This window comes from Motacilla alba, chromosome 3, assembly GCF_015832195.1.
Source record: "Motacilla alba alba isolate MOTALB_02 chromosome 3, Motacilla_alba_V1.0_pri, whole genome shotgun sequence".
NCBI classification, from domain to species: domain Eukaryota; kingdom Metazoa; phylum Chordata; class Aves; order Passeriformes; family Motacillidae; genus Motacilla; species Motacilla alba.
Window position 1 is genome coordinate 45,004,650 of NC_052018.1, and position 19,361 is coordinate 45,024,010.

The 19,361-nt window shown below is 38.5% G+C and overlaps 1 protein-coding gene across 1 annotated transcript in view; it reads left to right on the top strand.

Moving 5' to 3' along the window:
- The first annotated feature begins 1,464 nt into the window (after positions 1-1,464).
- AFG1L (AFG1 like ATPase) overlaps positions 1,465-19,361 on the top strand; it is a 64,645-nt gene continuing 46,748 nt past the window's right edge. Inside the window, exons 1-5 of the mRNA XM_038131638.1 lie at positions 1,465-1,575; positions 8,021-8,244; positions 15,310-15,361; positions 15,976-16,077; positions 17,366-17,496. Of these exons, the coding sequence (XP_037987566.1) occupies positions 1,488-1,575; positions 8,021-8,244; positions 15,310-15,361; positions 15,976-16,077; positions 17,366-17,496 (597 nt within the window). The 5' untranslated portion in view covers positions 1,465-1,487. The remainder of the gene's footprint in view (positions 1,576-8,020; positions 8,245-15,309; positions 15,362-15,975; positions 16,078-17,365; positions 17,497-19,361) is intronic.

Consider the following 19,361-nt stretch of genomic DNA (forward strand, 5'->3'; position numbering starts at 1 on the left):
TGTTGCATTTTAAATACATGTTCATAGGCATAAAACGTATAGACTGATAGAGGTAAAACTGATACTGCTGATGTGCAGATAGGTGGTAACTCTGGCCAGGGATATTTGTCCTTAATATTTGACAAATATCTATCCTTAGTGTTTTATGGTCCATGTTTTTAGAGATAAAAGCAAATAGCACAAGACAGAAATTATCCACAAATGCAAATTCAGTTGCCAAAACTCCCTGATGACAGCTGTGGCACCCAATACAGGCATGGTGCAGCATGATACAAATTACAGACTCACAGATTAGTTAGGGTTGGAAGGGGCCTCTGGAGATCATCTAGCCCATGGCAAGGTCACTTAGAGCAGGTGACACAGAAGCGTGTCTGGGTTGGTTTGAATGTCTTCAGAGAGGGAGAGCCCATGGCATTGCTGGGGAGCCTGTTCCAGTGCTCTGCCACCCTCAGTGTAAAGAAGCTCTTCCTTGTGTTGAGGTGGATGATTAAGTTCAGTTTGGAAACTGGAGGGCATGGCTAGGGCAGTAAGGCATTGTGTGGGGCTCCAGGTGGGGTTGGAAAGTGTATTTGTACCAAGGGGCTGAAGTGGCTGTGTAGGGAGTGCGGCCCTGGGGCAGCCAGGCAGGTGGGCTCCTCGGGGGCTCCCACTTTGCCTGCGGCACAGTTTGGGGGGAAAAGAGGGGGAAGGAGCCAGGAACCAGAAAAGGACCTTGGGGTGCTGGTTGACAGCGGCTCAGCGTAAGCCAGTGTGTGCCCAGGTGGCCAAGGACACTGGCATGCTGGCCTGTATCAGCAATAGTATGGCCAGCAGCACCAGGGCAGCGATTGTCCCCCTGTACTCAGCGCTGGCAATGCTGTGCCTCAAATCCTGTGTTCGGTTCTGTACTTACTGCCACACGAAGGACACTGAGGGGCTGGAGCGAGTCCAGAGAAGGACAATGAAGCTGGTGAAGGGTCGGGAGCACAAGTCCTGTGGGGAGCAGCTGAGGGAGCTGGGGTTGTTTAGCCTGGAGGAAAGGAGGCTCAGGGATCTCCTTATTGCTCTCTATGGCTCCCTGAAATGAGGTTTTATCCAGGTAAGGGTTGGCCTCTTCTCCCAGGCAACCAGTGACGGGATGAGAAGACACAGCCTCAAGCTGCGCCACGAGAGGTTTGGGTTGGACATGAAGAAGAATTTCTCCACAGAAAGGGTGATTAGATATAGAAATGTGCTGCCCGGGGAGGTGGTGGAGTCGCCATCCCTGGAAGTGTTTAAGAAATTGCTGGACATGGCACTTAGAGCCATGGTCTAGTCGACATTGTGGTGATAGGTCATAGTTTGGACTCGATGATCTCAGAGGGTTTTTCCAATCTAATCGACCCTGTCATTCCGTGACCCAACGGGAGCGGTTCGCCCAGCACCGGCCGCGCACGGGCTCCCCCACAGCCCCGCGGGACTCCATTTCCCAGCGCCCCCCGCGCCCTCGCCGCCGCCGCGCCGGGAAGATGGCGGCCCTTGTGTCGCCCTTGGCTACTGCGCGCTGCCTGCTGCGGGCTCTGGGGTGCCGCGGCCGCCTGCTCCCGCCGCACAGAGGTCAGTGCCGCCGACGGGCTCTCGGGGCTCGCCAGGCCCGGGCGGGCGACAGGCTGCCGGGGCACCGCGCAGGAAGGGCACCGAGGAGCGGTCGCAGGAGCCGGTGCGTGCCTTCCCTGCCCGTCGTGCCGCGGGTCTGTCCCCGGCGGAGGGGACGTGGGTGGCGGTGCCGGGCGGAGCACGCGGCCCCCTCGCCGCTCTGCCGTGACCTGCCGGTGTCCTCGCATTCCCTGCTTGGGCTTGTCCGCGACACAGCCCCGGAAGGGACCTGCCCGCCGGGGTGACACCGGGAGTCGGCCCCGGTCACCGGGTGAGCCGCGAAGGGGGCCCGTGGCTTCCCGAGCTGCTGATGCCGCTTTTCCCCTGGGAAATAGGGCCTCGGTGCGCTGCCTGGTTAAAGCCTTGCGGCTGCACCGGGCCCTCGGCGAGTGCGCCAGAGCTGTGGCCGGACCTTGGGGTGGCTCAGGGACTGGTCTCAAGCACCCGCCGGGGTATAACAAACGACAGCCGTGCTCTGTCTTCACAGCCTTGCTTTGAAAGCCTCTTCAGTACAAAAATTTATGGAGTTTTGTTAACCTGAGGCTTAGGTTAGGAGCAGAGATCTTTTTTCTTCAGTGAGAGCTCTTCGTCCTCTGCCAGTCTGGCCAAGGTGTGAGAATTCAGCTGGTGACTGGTAGGTCCCAGGACTGATAAGTATCCACATCCACACATTATGTTGTGATTGTAGAATATTTATCCTAAGAAAAATAGACAAGCACTGCAGGTAGTACTGTAGTTGCATGTGTTTTATTTTATATTGGTCTAACACTTGGACTCTATGTAGGTTGTTTCTTATAACCAACATACTAGCATTTTGCAAAAGTTGGCTGAGCAAATCCAGGAGCTTCAGGCAGTTTGTCAGCTTCCATGTTAAAGAGAAGGTAGTACTTGCATATGTTGTTTGAGGACATCAGACTTCAGGGATGGGCTGCCAACATGGAATTGATTTATAATCTTGGTTTTATGATAGTTGGTTTATAGTATTTTCTTTGTTTTTGTGATTTACTTTCCACAGTTGTGTACCTTTTCCTTAATTAAGTAAAGACATGACAAGTATTATCTGTGTAAAGTCCCAGTTTCACTGGTATGCTTTTCTTGTCCTTCCCTACTTTCATCTATAGGTCAGGTTGTGCAATGGGGTGTGCATGGAAAAGATGCAAGTAATCTTCTAGCAGAATAATGTATCAGGCACATATAAAAAAAGTAGAATTCTAGTTCCAACTCATGTTTATCTGGAAGATTAAATACTGTGTCATGTGCTGCCTGAATGAATGGCCTTCAGTGATTAATCTGAGATCATTTAATGAAACAAAAATGCAAATCCTTGTCCTTATGTCTTAGTTGCAAGCTCCTTCTTCTGGTTTGAGCCACTAATTTCAGCATGTGGGGGGCTTCTATGATTTTTACATGATATTGGCCTGACATCTTCAATTCATGCAGATAACTTAGTGTGTGTGGCCCCCCAGCCCCAAATATGATTGGTTGGATTTGATTTTTTAAGCTTTCTGTTAAGCACTGGAAAGTAAATAATTTTTTCAGATCACCTCCTCTTACATTCTTGTCATTAATCATAGTGCAATATTTTGAAAGGAGCATTTGTGTCTTATGGGACTATAAATGTATTTTTAGCTTTATACCTAGCACATGATCTCTTTCCCAAGAAGCTTACATGACAAGTCTTTGTTCTTCTGAGGTTTGTTCATGTGCTTAACTTTAACACACATTTAATTTATCCAAATCCTTGTACATCATGGGGCAATTCACCCATTTGAGACTGATTCTGCAAAACTTGCATATATATTTAATAAAAGATGAGACAACATAACATGATTATCGTTTACAGCTACTAGCTTGAAAAAAAATTCTTTCTGATATTTTGCTACCTTTGCTCCTATTTTCACGTAGGAAAATAACCTTTGGAGCTGCAAGACCGTACCATTGCCCTTCCTTGTCACTGTGGTGTCATCTAAGAAGGAAACATTTTGCAGCAGTTCTGTTACCGGCTTAACCTTGAGTTTAGGTCTCTGATACCACCATCTGCTTGTTGATAAAAGTGCCCTCTGACTTCCAGGTCCTCTTTTGCTGTCGTGGCAGTTGTGTTTCATAGGCAGTTTTAACAGCTTTACACTAAGAGCTTCAAGGTTTGAAGCAGTTTGGCTTCATTGTGACCCAAACTGATATTCTGACTTTCAGCCTGGATTATTGAAAGCATGACAGTTTTTAAAAGTTGGTTTCTATGACCTTTTTTCCCTCTCTCCACACAAATCCCAGGGTTTGTGAAAAGCTCTCAAGGCAGATTGTGCTGGCAGAGCAGTAATGAAACAGATCCTTGTACCTTGCATTAAAACTGATTTAGTAGAAGCTATTCCAGCCTCTTGATCGTGACTGTCAGCAAAGGTGGCGCTCGGGTGATTTTAGGGTACTGAGTTTTGGTGCAGTTGTAACCTGCATGAGTTTGGTTTAGATGCAGCTCTCACAACTCTTCGCAGTTCTGCATTTCTTCGCAGTTGGAAATGTTCTCTGTTTTTAAGACAAACAGTAATTAACAGCAAAGAAGAAAGGGGAAGTGTTAATTCTCTACCTTGAGCTTGGTTACCCTTCTGTGCTCTCAGCCTCTTGCCTACTGTCAGGATCAGTTTTGGTATGCCACAACTCAACTTCCATTTCAGTTTGTCTTCTTGCATAAATAACTCTAGGGCCTGCCTCAGAAGTGACTGTTGCTTTCATGAGCTGTGCCATTGAAGCCCACATGCCTTTTTCTGTGTCATCTCAGACATCAGTTCTAAGTAGGAGTAGAAAAACTCAACAACACATTGATCAGTTTTCCAGTTTCCTGCTTTTTTCCAGAGCAGAAAGTCCCTGGAGTTAAGAGTACTTTTTATAATTTTATGTAGGCATTAATTATCTTTGCAGTGGTAAATTAATGTCAGTTTACCAAATATGTCTTAAGTCTCCCACTTAAAAGAAATTTTCTTACAATTCCAGATTGGCATTTTTTAAAATAAGTTTTGTTTGCCTTGGTGAGATTTTCCCTTCCAATTTCTTTCTTTTTTTGGGTGTGTTGTGGTAGGTCTTCATGCAGCTGTGTCTGTGATCCTTGTATGTTTAAGCAGAAAGGCACATGCAAAGACCTAATTATATGGTATGAAATAAAGTGAGATTATACTGACATATGTATGTTTTGGGAACAGGAATTTAGGAAAAAAGTTGCAGCTTGGTGTCAAATCTAAAGAAGCAGGGAACGTCAGGTTAAATGTGGTAACATCCAACACTGTCCCGCATCCTGAAGGTGGGAAAGGTAGGTTATGGATAAGCATGTCTAATTTTACACTGTTCCATGTAAAACTGCGTGAACAGTGAATTGATGTTGTGCTTTTCTATAGTTGCATCCAGAACACTACATAGGTGTAGAGGACTTTTTTCTGTGTGTGACACTTGAAGACTTCAGAAGGGAAAATAATGAATGAGTTGCAGTTTCTGTAATACAAAGATTAGATAATGAAACAGTAAGGAATAAATGATAACCCCTATTTTGCAATGTGGAGAAGAGGGCTGTAGGACTACAGTTAGTACACCGAATCATAGGTGATTCCTATAGTTGAGTGATAGATTTTGCAATCTGTTCCACAAAATGCAAGTTAGAATGGAAGGTGCACATTTTTTTCTGTCTCTTAGAATATTGTATCACTTGGACCTTCTGTTGACTTATCTCTAAAATCCCACATGCTCTTCAGTAACATCTGCACTTTTTTTTTTTGCAGCTACAGGTGTGAGTTTATCACTTAAGCAGTTTCTGGGTGTCTCCTGGTAGTGTACTGTAGTGTACTCCCATGATATTAGGAGAACAGCGAGTGATTTGTGCCAGGACACCCTCTATGGCCATTTGGGCATAGTGTCCGCCTCTGTCACATGTTAATGACAGTACTTTCTCCCACTCCCAGGATGGTTAGCTGTGAGAACATGTAATCTGAGACAAGCCCCATGCTTCTGAGCAGTCCTGCTGGCGTGCTTTGTCCATGGCCAGGAAGGTCATGAGCCACAAACCTTTCTTACCCCTAAATCACCTTATTTTTTTTTCTTTGATCCTGTAGGAACTGTAGGCAGTTCCTGAACTGAAGAATTTATAGGTATAAGGAGGCACACTGGAGCTCTCAGGGCCATCAACTTCTACATATTGCAAAGGCACAGATAATTCAGAGGTATGGATCACAGGACTGAGGTTGACTTTTTTTGGGAGTGGAATAGTAGATGAAAAGATGAAAAAGTTTTGAGAGATCATCTGAGCAACATGGTCTGGTGGAAGGTGTCCCTGCCCATGGCAGGAGTGTTGGATCTGGATGATACTTCAGCTCCCTTCCAACCCAAGCCATTTTATAATTGTGTGATCTTTCCTTTTCCCCTTCCCTTCAGAGGCAGGTCAGGTTTTGCTGACCTGTTCCTGACAGATTTTTGTCAGACTTATTTTTAAAATTCATCCCAAATCGTTGGAAGTTTTACAGCTTCTAGACTATTAATCTATTTCACTACCTTAATTACAGTTATTAAGTTATCTGTATAAATACCATATCCTTTCATTTTCTCAGTATGCTCTATGTATTTGTAGGCAGCTATATGTTTTTCTTCTCTACAGGTTTTACTCACACTTTTGCAATAAAAGACTTTGAACTCAACTTTCTTTATGTGATCTCTTTGGATAGGGATGAGCTAATTACTCTTAATTCAAAGCAGCAACTCAGTTCCTCCAGGAACAAGAGAATTTGGTGTAATTATTGGCTGCAGATATAAACAGTGACTGTCTTTTTATGAAGAAACTGTTACTTGCAATAAGTAAACATAATTTGATTTACAAGTTAAGTTTTATTGTTTTCTAATAGTCTGTCTTTCTTATAGCTATTTAAAACTCTTTTTGTGCCTTTTATGGTGTCTTGGTGGGTTGTGACTTATATTTTAAAAAACAAAAAAATCTCTATTCACTCTGTCATTTGGTTCATATTTCTTGTAACACATGATGTGAAAATTGAAAAGTGTCTTCCAGGGCAGACTATACCAGCATTGAATAGAACAGGGTGTTTTTTCCTCTGTGTGTATCTATATTAGAGGACTTGTGTTTATTTTATTTTTGTTTTTTTTTTTTTTCCCCTGTAATAGTGTTATGATACTGTCTCACTGGCATTTTGTGATCCGATATAGCTGTTGGATCCTTTTTTGCAGAGGTACTCTTTAGCTGGTTATTCCCCATCTCCTGAGTTAGTTATTTCCTCTAAATAACACGCTTTGTCCCTGTTGAATTACATCCTAATTTCATTAGATTATTTGTCTGGTTTGTCAGAATTTACTTGCCTTCTAGAGTGTCTGCAGCCCTCTCCTGATTTTCTGTTATTTGTGTTCCCAGTCTGTCTACTTTATTTTTCCATGTATGGCATGGATGGAAATTCAGGGTTGCACCAAGATGACATCCTGAGTCCTCTATGAAACTCTACTGCAGATATACACCTAGTTTAAGTGTAGTAATTATTTATTACATATCCTTTTCCCAGCTGTTTTGTACCTGCTTAAAAGTACTTTCACTTGCAACTTTCTTCCCTACTTTGTAGATGGCAATGCTATGTGAGAAAAGTGTTACTGCAATTAACATGCTATTCCTTTAGCCATTAAGAAATCATATTTTTCTTTATTATACTTAACCTGCTAAATGACATTGGAAGCAAAGAAGGTATTTAACAACTTTCCAGTGTATGCCATTGTTTCTGATTTTAATTATTTTGGCAAGCCTTCTTTGTAATCTTGTACATTCTTTCTTTTCCTAGTTATGTCTTGTTTTATGTCTAGCAATTCTGACCTTTTTTTTTTTTTTAATGTCTTGTTTCTGACAGTATTGCCATCTGGGCTTGTCCCTGTCTCTTCTAGGGAGAAGATAATGCCAGCAGGTCAGGTTGTGGCATTGCAGGGCTTCACAGCTGCTGCATTGCTTACTGTGGTGTTTGACAGGTTGTTTCAAATTCCTTACAGAACTCCTGGTTTGGTCTCTTGTTTGTTGACTTTTAAATATTTTCTGAAGTCTTACCTAAAGGATTATCTATTTAGAGAAATGCACTTTGGAAATTTCAATGGTTTTACCCCAATTTGGAAAAAAAAAGGGTCAAAACTTCCCTTGCAGCAGCTCAGCCAAATCTTACTAACTCTGTAGCTGGACTTCTTAGAATGTGTGCTTGTTATGGAATGTTAAAACATACTACTAGACTTAGTAAAAAGTTAGAAATCGAGTTAATGAAAGATGAAGGGGTAACCTGTGGTAATATAGGTAAGTTGTGTATATATGTTTTTGTAAACTGTTAGGAGTATGTGTTGTTTATAAGGAGATGCTTTTAAGAACTTCTCTATTAATGGGCTACTTTTATTTTTACAGCCTACACAGCTCAGGCAGATGAGAAGACAGGCCCTGCTACTCCTACAGATGCTCATGCCAGAGCCTTACTTGTTTGCAATGGACCTTTAGAACATTATGACTTTTTGATTAAGCATAAAGAGCTGAAGAATGATGAGCAACAAAGAAGAGTTGTGCAGCACCTGCAGAAATTGCATGAGAGCCTTAAGGGCTACAGCATTGATTCGAAAAATGTTCTTTCAAAGGTGAGGTTTATAATGATAAAAATATTTTTTGCATTTATATTTGCTTGTAAGAGTGTGCTTAAAATGCATAAATTTCTGTCAAGAGCCCAAATCTTATTTTTGCAAATGCATCTTTTCAGATAGATCATTCTTTATGTTTCAATCTCTCTTCTTTCTTTTTTGGTTTGTAAAATTCCGTGGCACTCCAGAAGTAGCCAAATTAGATATTATTGAAATAATTCTGTAAGAAAATCTAATATGGTTTTAGTTATGTCCACTGCCTACTTTTCAAAAAACATCATTTGGCTATAGGAGAGAGGGGCCTAAACCAGGTTTTAATTCTCAAGCAGTGGTATTATACTTATGTGTTTGGATTGCATAAATTGAACACTGGTGTTTTGTGTTCTAACAGATATTCCACAAATAATTCCATGTTATAATATAGATCAGACTTGACTTTTAAAAACAATTCTTCTCCATGTCGCTAGTTTCCAGGTGAGGTAAGGAAAGAAGGCCTTGGCATAATCTGCACCCTTGTTGTGTTTTTGGGGGCGTCACAGTTACTTTTCAAAGGATTTACAAAAATTTAGACATATCCCTGTTGCACATTGCCTTAACAATTATAGCGCTGTTAGCCAGCTGTTGCATCTTTAACTTTTTCCTGAAGCTCTTGACACAGTGTTCTCTAGACTCTCTTTGACAGTATTTTCCACATCTCTTGTTTTCTGCTGTTATTCTCAGATTGCTGCTCTGGTGGCCTTGCACCTGCAAATACTGATAGCACTGGTATGGCACGTTCTCACGGGAAGCAACTAGAACTGATGTGGGAATTCCCTCTTCAGCTTTTCTTGCCTCTTGTTTTGTACATCTGAGTTTATATCCCAGAAAACCAAATGTAGCACCCAGCAAAGCAGACAAGACATTTAATTCGTTGCTAAATATTGGGCATAGATGTGCACAAAAGTTGAATGCCCAGTGAATGTGCTTCATTTGCACCTGATTAACGTATTTCAGTTAGCTCAGTTGTAAGCTGTGGTAGGATGAAACAGCAAGAGTGGGGTGTTTGACTAAGTCTGATGATAAAAATATAGTGCTGGAGAAAAAGCATGGCAAAATATACATTGCTGTCTCACCTGCACTTTCCCAGCCAGAACTGGAGAGACCTCCTTGTACCTGGGAGGAGGGAATCTGTCAGCGTTTTCCCCAGCTAGACTGAATTTTTCTTTTGATTTCACTCTTCTCTTGTGCCACCTTAGTTTTTTGGTTTTTTTTTCATCAGAAGTAACTTTAACATTTATGGTCAATAAATGTCTTTTGCAGTCCTTGCTAACAAATCTCCATGTCAGCCTTTTTAAGCATTCATTGCACAACACTCCTCATCTCATGAGCATAAATCTAAATAAATCTCTATTAAACTTCTTACCTAACCATACCAGGTTGTTCTCTTACCTGGCACAAATACTGTTGTGTTTGCAGGTTGCAGGGCACGACATAAGGGGAGCCAAAGCCTGAGAAAAAAATATTATGATGGAGACATTGCCTTTACTGGCAAACCTGAGGATCAGTAGGCTAGAATATTTTGATCTTTTCTGGCAAGAAGTTGTGGACATTTGGATATTAGATTCTAAAAGCACTGCCCTGGAGAATAATTTTGAGAGCTGACTTGTGTTAACTGGAGTACCCCAAGTCATTGTTAGTTGTTAGAGCGGGTGTCATGGCTTTATAGATCAAGCATTGTGTGGGTTTGTTATTTACTGATTCTTTGATTGGGAAGTGTGAATAGGGAAGAAGGCTTGTATTGCAAAGAACAAATAACAACCTTACTCTGTTTAGGAAATATGATGCTGCTATGTCCCTATGTAACAGAGCTAATTGCAGTAAAGCCAGACAGACACTTTCTTACTTAAATGCCATTTTTTACTTGAGAATGTGTTTTTCACCACTTCCTTTAAATCATTCCACTTTTTTTCATTTAATGTTGCTTTAATTTTAAACCAACTTTTGAAAATTGTTGCATGGCTCATGCCATCAACTGATGAACTAATAAGTCAGTGAGAAGCAGCTGAAGAACTACTTGCTACAGGGGTAAGTGTTACTGCAGTTTGAGGTTTTTCTTCTAGAGTTTGATATTTCTGTGGAAATCTTTAGATTGGTAACAGGTTGAGCTCTATAGTGCCATGCCATACATCAAAACCCCTGAAAAGGAGGAGAGCAGTGACTTCTGCATAAATCTGTCAAAGTCTGCTAGCTTATGTAATTAAATGAAATCATGATTCAGGGAGAAGAAGTCACAACAGCTTTGTTCCTCTTGTGCTATATTTGAAGAAGCAATTTGCCAGTTCAAACAGAGCTCTTTATGAGATAAAATTAAGCGAAACAGATGCTAGTTTAAATTCTACTGCAGGCCAGGTTTTGCTTCAGCAAAGTTGTAGTCAACATCTTAATGAAGGTTTCCCCAGAATAGGTCACAAATGTGACTAGGTAGTTGGTAAAATCATATGCTTATCATATGTTTGCATCTGTTGAAGGGTTTCCTAAGTAAGCAGTATACTTGGTTTTTTGTTATGCACTTGCAGTGTAGTGATGCTACTGCAGACTTGGTTCAGTTAGAGCTAAGGCTCCTCATGCCAAGAAGAGCTGGTGCTGAATACTGCTGTCTGGAGCTGGCCTCAGTTGAATAGGATTTGTGTAGCTTTATGGGTGGAATTCATTCTGACCAGTAGAAGGATTCTCCAGGAAATGCTAATGATGCAGGTAAATCCTGTATTTGTGAATAGCTTGGCAGTCTCCTCTCATGGAGGCCGGGTGCTTTGTAACTTTGAGTAATGTCATGTTTTTGTAATAAAACCATTGGATTTCCTTTCTGTTTTGTACTTGATGAGTTTCAATAGATGTAAATGAAACAAATTGGTGTATTTTAAACTAATTAAGGATATATTTTGAAAAAATAAAATACTTTGTCAGTTATACTTAGTATTTTGTAAGTTGACTTCTTGCTTTTTCAGGAGGTTTCTAGCAACTTGAATAGCCCATTTTTAATATGAAATCTCGTGTACTGAGAAGAAATTAATCTACTGGTAGCTTTTACAAAATAAAAAAAATAGTGGTGCTTGGCATTTCAAGTGTGCTCGTTTTTTCTGGCTCTGTTATTGAAGGGAATGTGGTTGAGAGATCGTGGTGAAGAAAAAGGGGCAGTGGAAGAGAAACCTCTTTCTACCAGCCTCTTCTATAGTCTGATATTCCTTATTTTATTGCCTGATTTATTCTGTGATAGAATTGCAGAAGCCTCTTCCAAAAGAGCAGAAACTATTCCAGCAATAGACACTTCTTGCACTTCTGAACTGTTACAAGATTGGTCTGCTTTGGTTTTAGCTTGATTCTTCTTTTGTCACTTTTTCTCTAAATAGTTTTATTCACTAAACTGTGGTAAAAGTAGGATTAGGGAGCAAATATTTATATCAGATACAATAGAGGCCTTTCAGGTTTTTTTTTACCCAGAACACTTGTGTTACCTCACAGGCCAAACCTTTTGAAATGAGTAGTCTGGGGCACATAGGCACACCAGATGCCATTTTCTTCATGGTAATAAAACTCTATTTTGTTATGATGTAGGTTTTTTGGGACATCAGCTTAGAATGAATCTCAGGGGAAAAAACAATTAGTCTTGCTGCCAACCAAGCAGGCTTCTGTTTTTTAAAATTACTCCTCAAATTTGAACAAGGACTTTGAACTTCAACTTGGTGAAAGCATGGCCTTGTATGTTGAGATATTTTGAGATCCTCTGAATTGAAGTTGAAGGCCATAAGAGTTTGCATAGACATTTCAGATCTCCAGCTTTTCAAAATAATGCCAATTGGGACGTCTTAAGAGTTGTTGAGTTGCTGTGCTAATGACTTGAAATAAGCTCAATTATAAGTGAGGTCATGTTTTGAAAAGAGGTATGAACAATAGTAAACACCATTCAAGACCTTGAAAATGTCTTCAGCTACAACAACAGCCAAAAAGGAGTCTTGAAAGAGTGGGAGAAAGAGGCAGTTTCGTTAGGATTTGAAAAAAATTCTGCTGTTGGGAGGCTTGTCTTGAATTTTGCATATTTTAATTAGCCATCCTAATATTGACATGCATTTTCACTTAAGAGTTTTTCCAGTCAGGGTGTAAATACTGCCAGGAAATGAGTTGCTTTCTTCTGGTGTCTGTGCAGGGGAGAAGGTGGGAAGACGTTGCATGTTACTAAAGATATTCTCCCCTTCAAACTCAAATTTTGTGTATCACTTAATATCTCTGGGTTAGCACCTTTTAAATATTAACTTTAAGATACTTAAATCTTACCACTGTTGCCAAAGAGAGCATATTGTCAACAAATGTTATGTTAACAATGTTTAAGTTGTTATGCTGGGACCCCAAATGTACCTCAGGATAATATGGAAATGAGCAAGGAGAAATCATTAAATTTGTTTGTCTTCCTGCATTTCCTACTTTTCTCCCTTTCCTGCCTGAAATAAAGTATAATGTCCTTACTTTAGGGTGACTGGAGGAGCTTCTGCATTCGATCTCCTCCCTCCTTCTTGCAGAGTGTATGTTTGCATAGAACCAAGATTAGTATAATGCTTTCTTGGCCCCCACATACCATTGACTGACTGCTTGCTGTGATTTAAATTGAATCAAATGTTGATGGGATTTTATCAGCAATCCTAGTGGAGGTTTCCCTTTTTCTTAGACAACTTCCAGGCTTCAGAAGATGCATTAGAATAACTAAAACAGAAAGAAAAAAAAATCCATTTTATGAGCATGCAAAATAGCTTGGGACTGGTAGGATATCTGAGTTTTCAGTATTAAAAAAAATTCTACTGAGAAAGTTTTACATTTTTGAAATAAAATGTATGTTAAGAAAAAAACCAAATCACAGAATATAAAAACAAATTCTTAGAGTTATACAGTATCTGACAGGAATGAGGAAATGATTATCCTAAAGCTATCAACAGTGTGATGTTTAGAATTATATGTAAAATATTTCCTACAAATTTCTTTAATTGCTGAAACAGGAAAAAAGGTTTTCTAACATTTGATTTGTTTTTGGAGACGATCAACAAGTATATTTGGATCTGCCACAGTAGCCATCCTTTTTAGCAATTAGATATAATTCAAAAATTGCTGTCTTCAAAGGGAAACAAATTTAAATTTTTAAATCAACTTTTATGGAGCCCAAGTCATTATATTTGTTTCCTTTAGTCAAAACAAAAGTCCCTTTTCTGTAACATGCTATCTGGAAATAAGTATGCCTAAAAAGACAAATATTAAAGTAGTTGAATGTAATTAATAAAAGCTTTACAGTGAAAATATTGGTATAAAAATAGGCATTATTATTTGTTCTGGTTGTATAACCTTTGCAAAAACAAGTGAAGCTGTACTCTACACGTTGATTTGTTTTTATAGCTTTGTGCTGCTTCTTGTAAAACTGCAAATCATGTTATTACAGCCTTTCTGTATAATAAATTGAATATGATAGTCTATTATATTGTTAAAATGATTGCTGGTAATCTAAAACTAGACCCAAAGAAATTCTTTTGAAAATGTCTCATTTGGATTTTTGTCTGTTTCTCCATTTCTCCTGTAACTTTGAGCATCAGTAGTTTTATTGAGCACAAGCTCTTTAAAAATACACGCTGAAAAATATTCAACAATTAAATTGTCTTACAATGCTTTCAAAGTGCTAGCAAATAGTTGCAGCCTTTTCAATTAATAGAATAGTTTCCAAACATCTGAAACCCTTTCCAGCCACAGACTGATGATACAAATTTTTGATTACCCTATTAATAGAGATCTAAATTAATTCTAAAAGGGGCTCTTGTGTAAGAGCCATGCTTGCATATTTTCTGAGTGAGCTGGTACTGTAGACCCGAGATATTACCCTTCTACTTTTTGGTCATGCAGTTTCTTTTATATTTAATTAGTGTTTTGTACTGACTCCTCTATTTCTTTACCACAGCACTGTATTTTGAAAAAGTGCTTTAGATTCAAGTTGTTTAGCAATTACCCAGCTCCAAATGAGACCACAGGGTTGCAATTTTAATTTTCTTCTGTGTTGGCTCAGCCCACAGAGCTCTGAAAGTGGAGCACTTTAAAATAAGCAAATGCTATTCTGAAGTGTGTTTTGTGGATGTCAATTCAGTTTCATGGATTTGATTGAATTTTGTTAAGATTTCCAGTTTTTTAGAAACTGTTTCTTTTCTGGATTATACTTGGAAGTGGCTGTGCACAGCACTGGGGGAAATTGAAAGTCTTAGCATTACTGGAAGTTTTTGCATAAAAATATATACTTGAATAAAATAGATATCAGGTGTCATAACATATGTCCTGAATAATATTAATAAATTTAAAATTTTTAAGCAGTATTCATTCCAGATGAATGTAACTCACTTGAAAAAATGGTTAATAAAAGGCATACTTTGAAAGTATATTTTTTAATGTTTAGATATTTATACACATACAGACACGTGCATGTGTATATAGACACATATTTTTGCTGTGATTGATTTTAATAATGTTTAAACCAGAGAGAATTTTGGGTTTAATATTCAAAGCTGAGAGAATAGGATGTACAACGTTCATGGGCTTTGCAGTACTGATTTTCTGAGTCCTAATAGTTTCTGTCTTTAGCAGATCTGCTCTAATAGGTATTTAGTGCATATATCTATGAATGGTACAATACTGCTTTATATCCTTTTTTCTTAGGACTATTTGCTCAAATGGCTTAATGAGGCAAAGGACTTGTTTTGATGATGGTGGATTTGGAAACATTGAATCATTTTATGTGTTCTGATAGGGCTGGGGATGGGGATATTTTCACAATGATCTAAAAAAACCTCAAATCCCAAGCCCTGCATGTGTGTTTTGCTTCTTACATAGAATTTGCACAATGATAACATTTCTTATGAATTCTGAGCTAATGATTTAGTCAAGGTTGCACTTTGCTGCCTAGTGCTACTGTTGTGGTTAAGTGTAGCTACTTTCTTACATTATCACAGACATGTGCTTGCTTTTATTTTATCCCATATCTATATTTACTCTTTGTCTCTTGACTTCCAGCTCTTTGCCAAAACCAACCCCCCAAAAGGTCTTTATGTCTATGGAGATGTTGGTAAGTATCATTTGCGTCCAATAGAATTTTTTCTAAATTCATGTCTGTTTGAATTCTGAAGTGTCTGAAAGCTGCATGTTTATGTGGCTTTATTGCTTTAATGAATTTTACTGGATGTAACATTATAATGTTATTTAATATAATTACACTCTGAATGCTGGAAGCTGTTTGATTTGACCACATTACTATGTGTAGTTGTTTTCAATGTTACCCATTCTCTAATATTTAAGAATGCAATTTAAGAATTTGGGAACTAATTGTGGGAGAAAGTTCATATATTCTAACTGTAACAGTGCAGCATGAAAACATACTTGCTTTCCAAATGAAATACTAACATGTTTTATGTTAGTATTGGTACTTTGGGTGTATGGGGAGTAATTTGTGCAACCTTTGGGCCACATCTGTATTTTAAAATAGAAAAATAAAAATGTAGTTCTTCCAAGTTTTTGAACAGAAAACATGACTGTTGCTCACAGCAGTCTGGTCTTGTGCTTACCCTGTGAAGAATTATAGTTTCATTAGGGCCAAGCTAACAAACAATCATTACTGTAAGCAGTACATACTGCTCTTAAATGAATTACCTGTTGAGTGTTTTTTATTGTTCTTACTTGAAGGCACAGGAAAGACAATGGTGATGGACATGTTCTATTCTCACTTAGAAGTAGAAAGGAAAAAGAGAGTCCATTTTCATGGCTTCATGTTGGATGTACACCAGAGTAAGTGCAGACACAGGTATTGGCAAGAATTTTTTAAAATACAGTATCTTCTAAAAATCTGTCTCATATTCATATTAATCACTGTAATTTTATTTAAATATTTAAGCATAAAGAAGAGTAAAAAGAAATAGGGGAAAAGTTAAAGCATGTTAGCACTGTTTATCATACCAGCATAGATATTAATTGCATATTATTTCTCAAGTATCTTTTCTGAAAGAAAAATATACATACCTGGTTGTAAGTATAACTCGAGTATATTGGTTAGAATGAAATCCTTAACTAAATGTTTTCCAGGTGCCAGTTAGCTTACCTGAAACCTGAAGAAGGCAATTGCTAAAACTGAAAATGTAAAGGTTAAACTCACTCTGTATTTTGAATAAGCAATAACTAAATCAGATATAAATGCCAAGGAGAATGGGAACTATTCTGGTTGAGTAACTTAGTAATAACTGTCAGTAATTTAGAGGAAAAAAGCAATAGAAAGAAGTGCATCCTAAGTTTCAGAAAATTTTCTGATCAGCTGAATAAAGCGCTTTGTTTTGACAGGGATGTTGTTCTAGAGATTTTAAAACTTGCTTCTGTTTCTAAATTCTATGACCTTAAAATACTGTCAAATTGTTAACTATGGCTGTATTTTACAAGTGTTGTGACAGCTGCATTTTTCTTGAGAAGCTTTCACTGGTGTAAATATCTTGAGCCACTTTTAGTGCCCACTTTTCAATCAGGGCTGGGTCACTTGAGATTTTCTGTTTCCATTTCTTGTTGTTTGTGCTTAATCTTAGCAAAGGTAGCTTCCTTCAGCAGGATCCTTTTTTTCCTGAATCTTCGTTTATAGTCAGATGCAATACAATCCATGAGACAGTAAAATACGGATTTAATAATCTTACCTTATGCCATTGTCATCATCTTCACGTGTTGAAGTATAACTGTGTTGCTACATCTGCCTTCTTTTAGCTAAATGCCTTCTAAGAATACCTTCAGAGCAAGATAAAACTGCAATTTGTATCAGTATATAGAAGATAGAGTATAAGTGCATAGCGATCAAGATGTTTTTGACATTTGTTTTACAGCCTTCTAAACAAAATAAGAATCACAAAATCTGTGAGCTTCTGACTGTTGGGTGGATGTTGTTGTAAAGTGTTTTAGCCTCTTGAAACTGGATTAAGTTTGAAGCTTTCTTATTTTTACTGGACCAGTTTACTTTTTATTTGTTAGCTAAATAATTTGTTCTTCCGATCTTAGAAAAAGAAATAAGAAATATTTGTTCTTTTCTGTTTTATCATCTAAGGAATACATCGCCTTAAGCAGAACTTACCAAAGAGAAAAGCAGGATTTATGGCCAAGTCATACGACCCAATTGCACCCGTGGCAGAAGAAATAAGCAAAGAGGCTGCTCTCCTGTGTTTTGATGAGTTTCAGGTTAGAAGTCATAGATTATGCCTTCATTTCAAGGGAAACTTCATAAAATTACTTTTGATTTTAAAATACAATAGTAGTTACTGCTAATAAAGTATTTGAATCACTGGCCAGTAGTGACCTGTAGAAGTTAAAGACTAGAAGTTACTTGACAGTTTTGAAGATGGTAGAGTTTGGGATTTTTCCACAGCAGACAAGATGCAAGTTAGCAGTGTAAGTCCCCTTACAGTGCTTTTGTTTACCAGTCTGGTCATTGATCATACAAGGAGGTATTAGAGTTTGCCTAGAGGCTCATGAATTCTTCAGGACAGGGACCGTCATCCTGTACTGAGTCTATACAGTGCCACCTGATGCTTGCTTGCCACTGATCTTTGCTTTTGTAGTTCATATAATGCAACAAACACTCTCAATGTGATTAAGGATTTTAAGAAACGTCTATTGAATTAAATGTGAAAATTAAAAATAAGTTTATAAAATTTTCTTTGCCCAAGCTAATTTGATTATTCCATTTGTTTTACACAGCTTGTGAATATTAAGGGCATGTCACGAACTTAAATGTAAAATTCTTCATAAAAATGTTTAATAAAAAATCTAGAAGTATTTGGCAGCTTTAACCAGCTGAGATTTTTTTTTTTTTTAATTCAGAGAGAAAATGCAGAGCAAGATATAAACAGATATATGTTAGTTCTCAAATCACCAATAGTAAAATAATCTATTAGGTAAAATTGTCTGTTATGGTGTGAAATCAATACATTTCTGAAATGGATGGAGCAGCTTATGTCTCCTAGCTGTTATTTTGCAAACCTGCACACTTGAGGAAATAACTGTTCTATGGTCGGCTCCCATGAAGGGAATTTTGGTCAAGTAACAGTTGTTCTCGTTTTAAATTTCTCTTGCATTTTTCAAGCAGGGGTGGTTTCAGAATGTGTGAGGTCATTGCAATTGCTGCTGTTCGACATTTAATTTGTGCTATGTACAGTGGATATGATTATGCTGGGCTTCCAAAACCCGAGTGTAAAATCTAAATACAGAGACAATTATACTTACACTATGAAGAAATGAGAAGGTTTGGAGACCGAAGTGTTAATTGTCACAGCATTAAATGCTGAAATGGTAGAAAATGGCTTTACTATGTATTAGTATAAATACCTGCTTTTCTGTATAAATGCTCTCTGCTTTCATGTTGCAGTATTGTGGTGTTTACAGACTGTCACATTTCCACATTTTAAAGGAGAAGAGACTGTGCTATATCTTGTTCCCAAGTTGATTGCCTGCTCCCCCTGCTGACTTGCTTGGGGTACACCAATGACTTCAGTTGTAAAAATCACCTGTTCTGGTGAACTGTCGCAGTTGGGAAACTAATACAAGAATTACGCATTTAAAATGTGTTTCCAAGACTTTGCATTAATAAGTGAATTTTAAAAATCTACTTGGTTTGGGTATACTAATTTTCTAAATTCACAGATTTGTGAATGGCTGGATTTCTTGCCTGATTTTCTGTAACGTGGAACTCTACACAGGTTTTGCCTGATAAGAGGAATTCCAGGTTTCTGATATTTTGCAGAAGGCACTGAATTTGGGATAAGAAACCTTCTGCTTAAATAGTCATAAAGTAGTGCAGTGACTGGAAGAGGAGCTCACATGGTGAGACAATTAACATTAATAATAAGGAGCCATATTTAATTTGGGATGTTTGCAGCTCATTTCTGCAGTGGAGATCATGGCTTTATTTCTCTGCAGTCTGATTTACTAGTATTTAAAGAATTGCTAGATTAAAATGAAACTGGAAAGAGCTGCAGGCTTAGAACATACACTGCTCTGACTTGTGGACAAAGCAACTCTCTGTTTTGACAGAAGAAAAGTGAGGT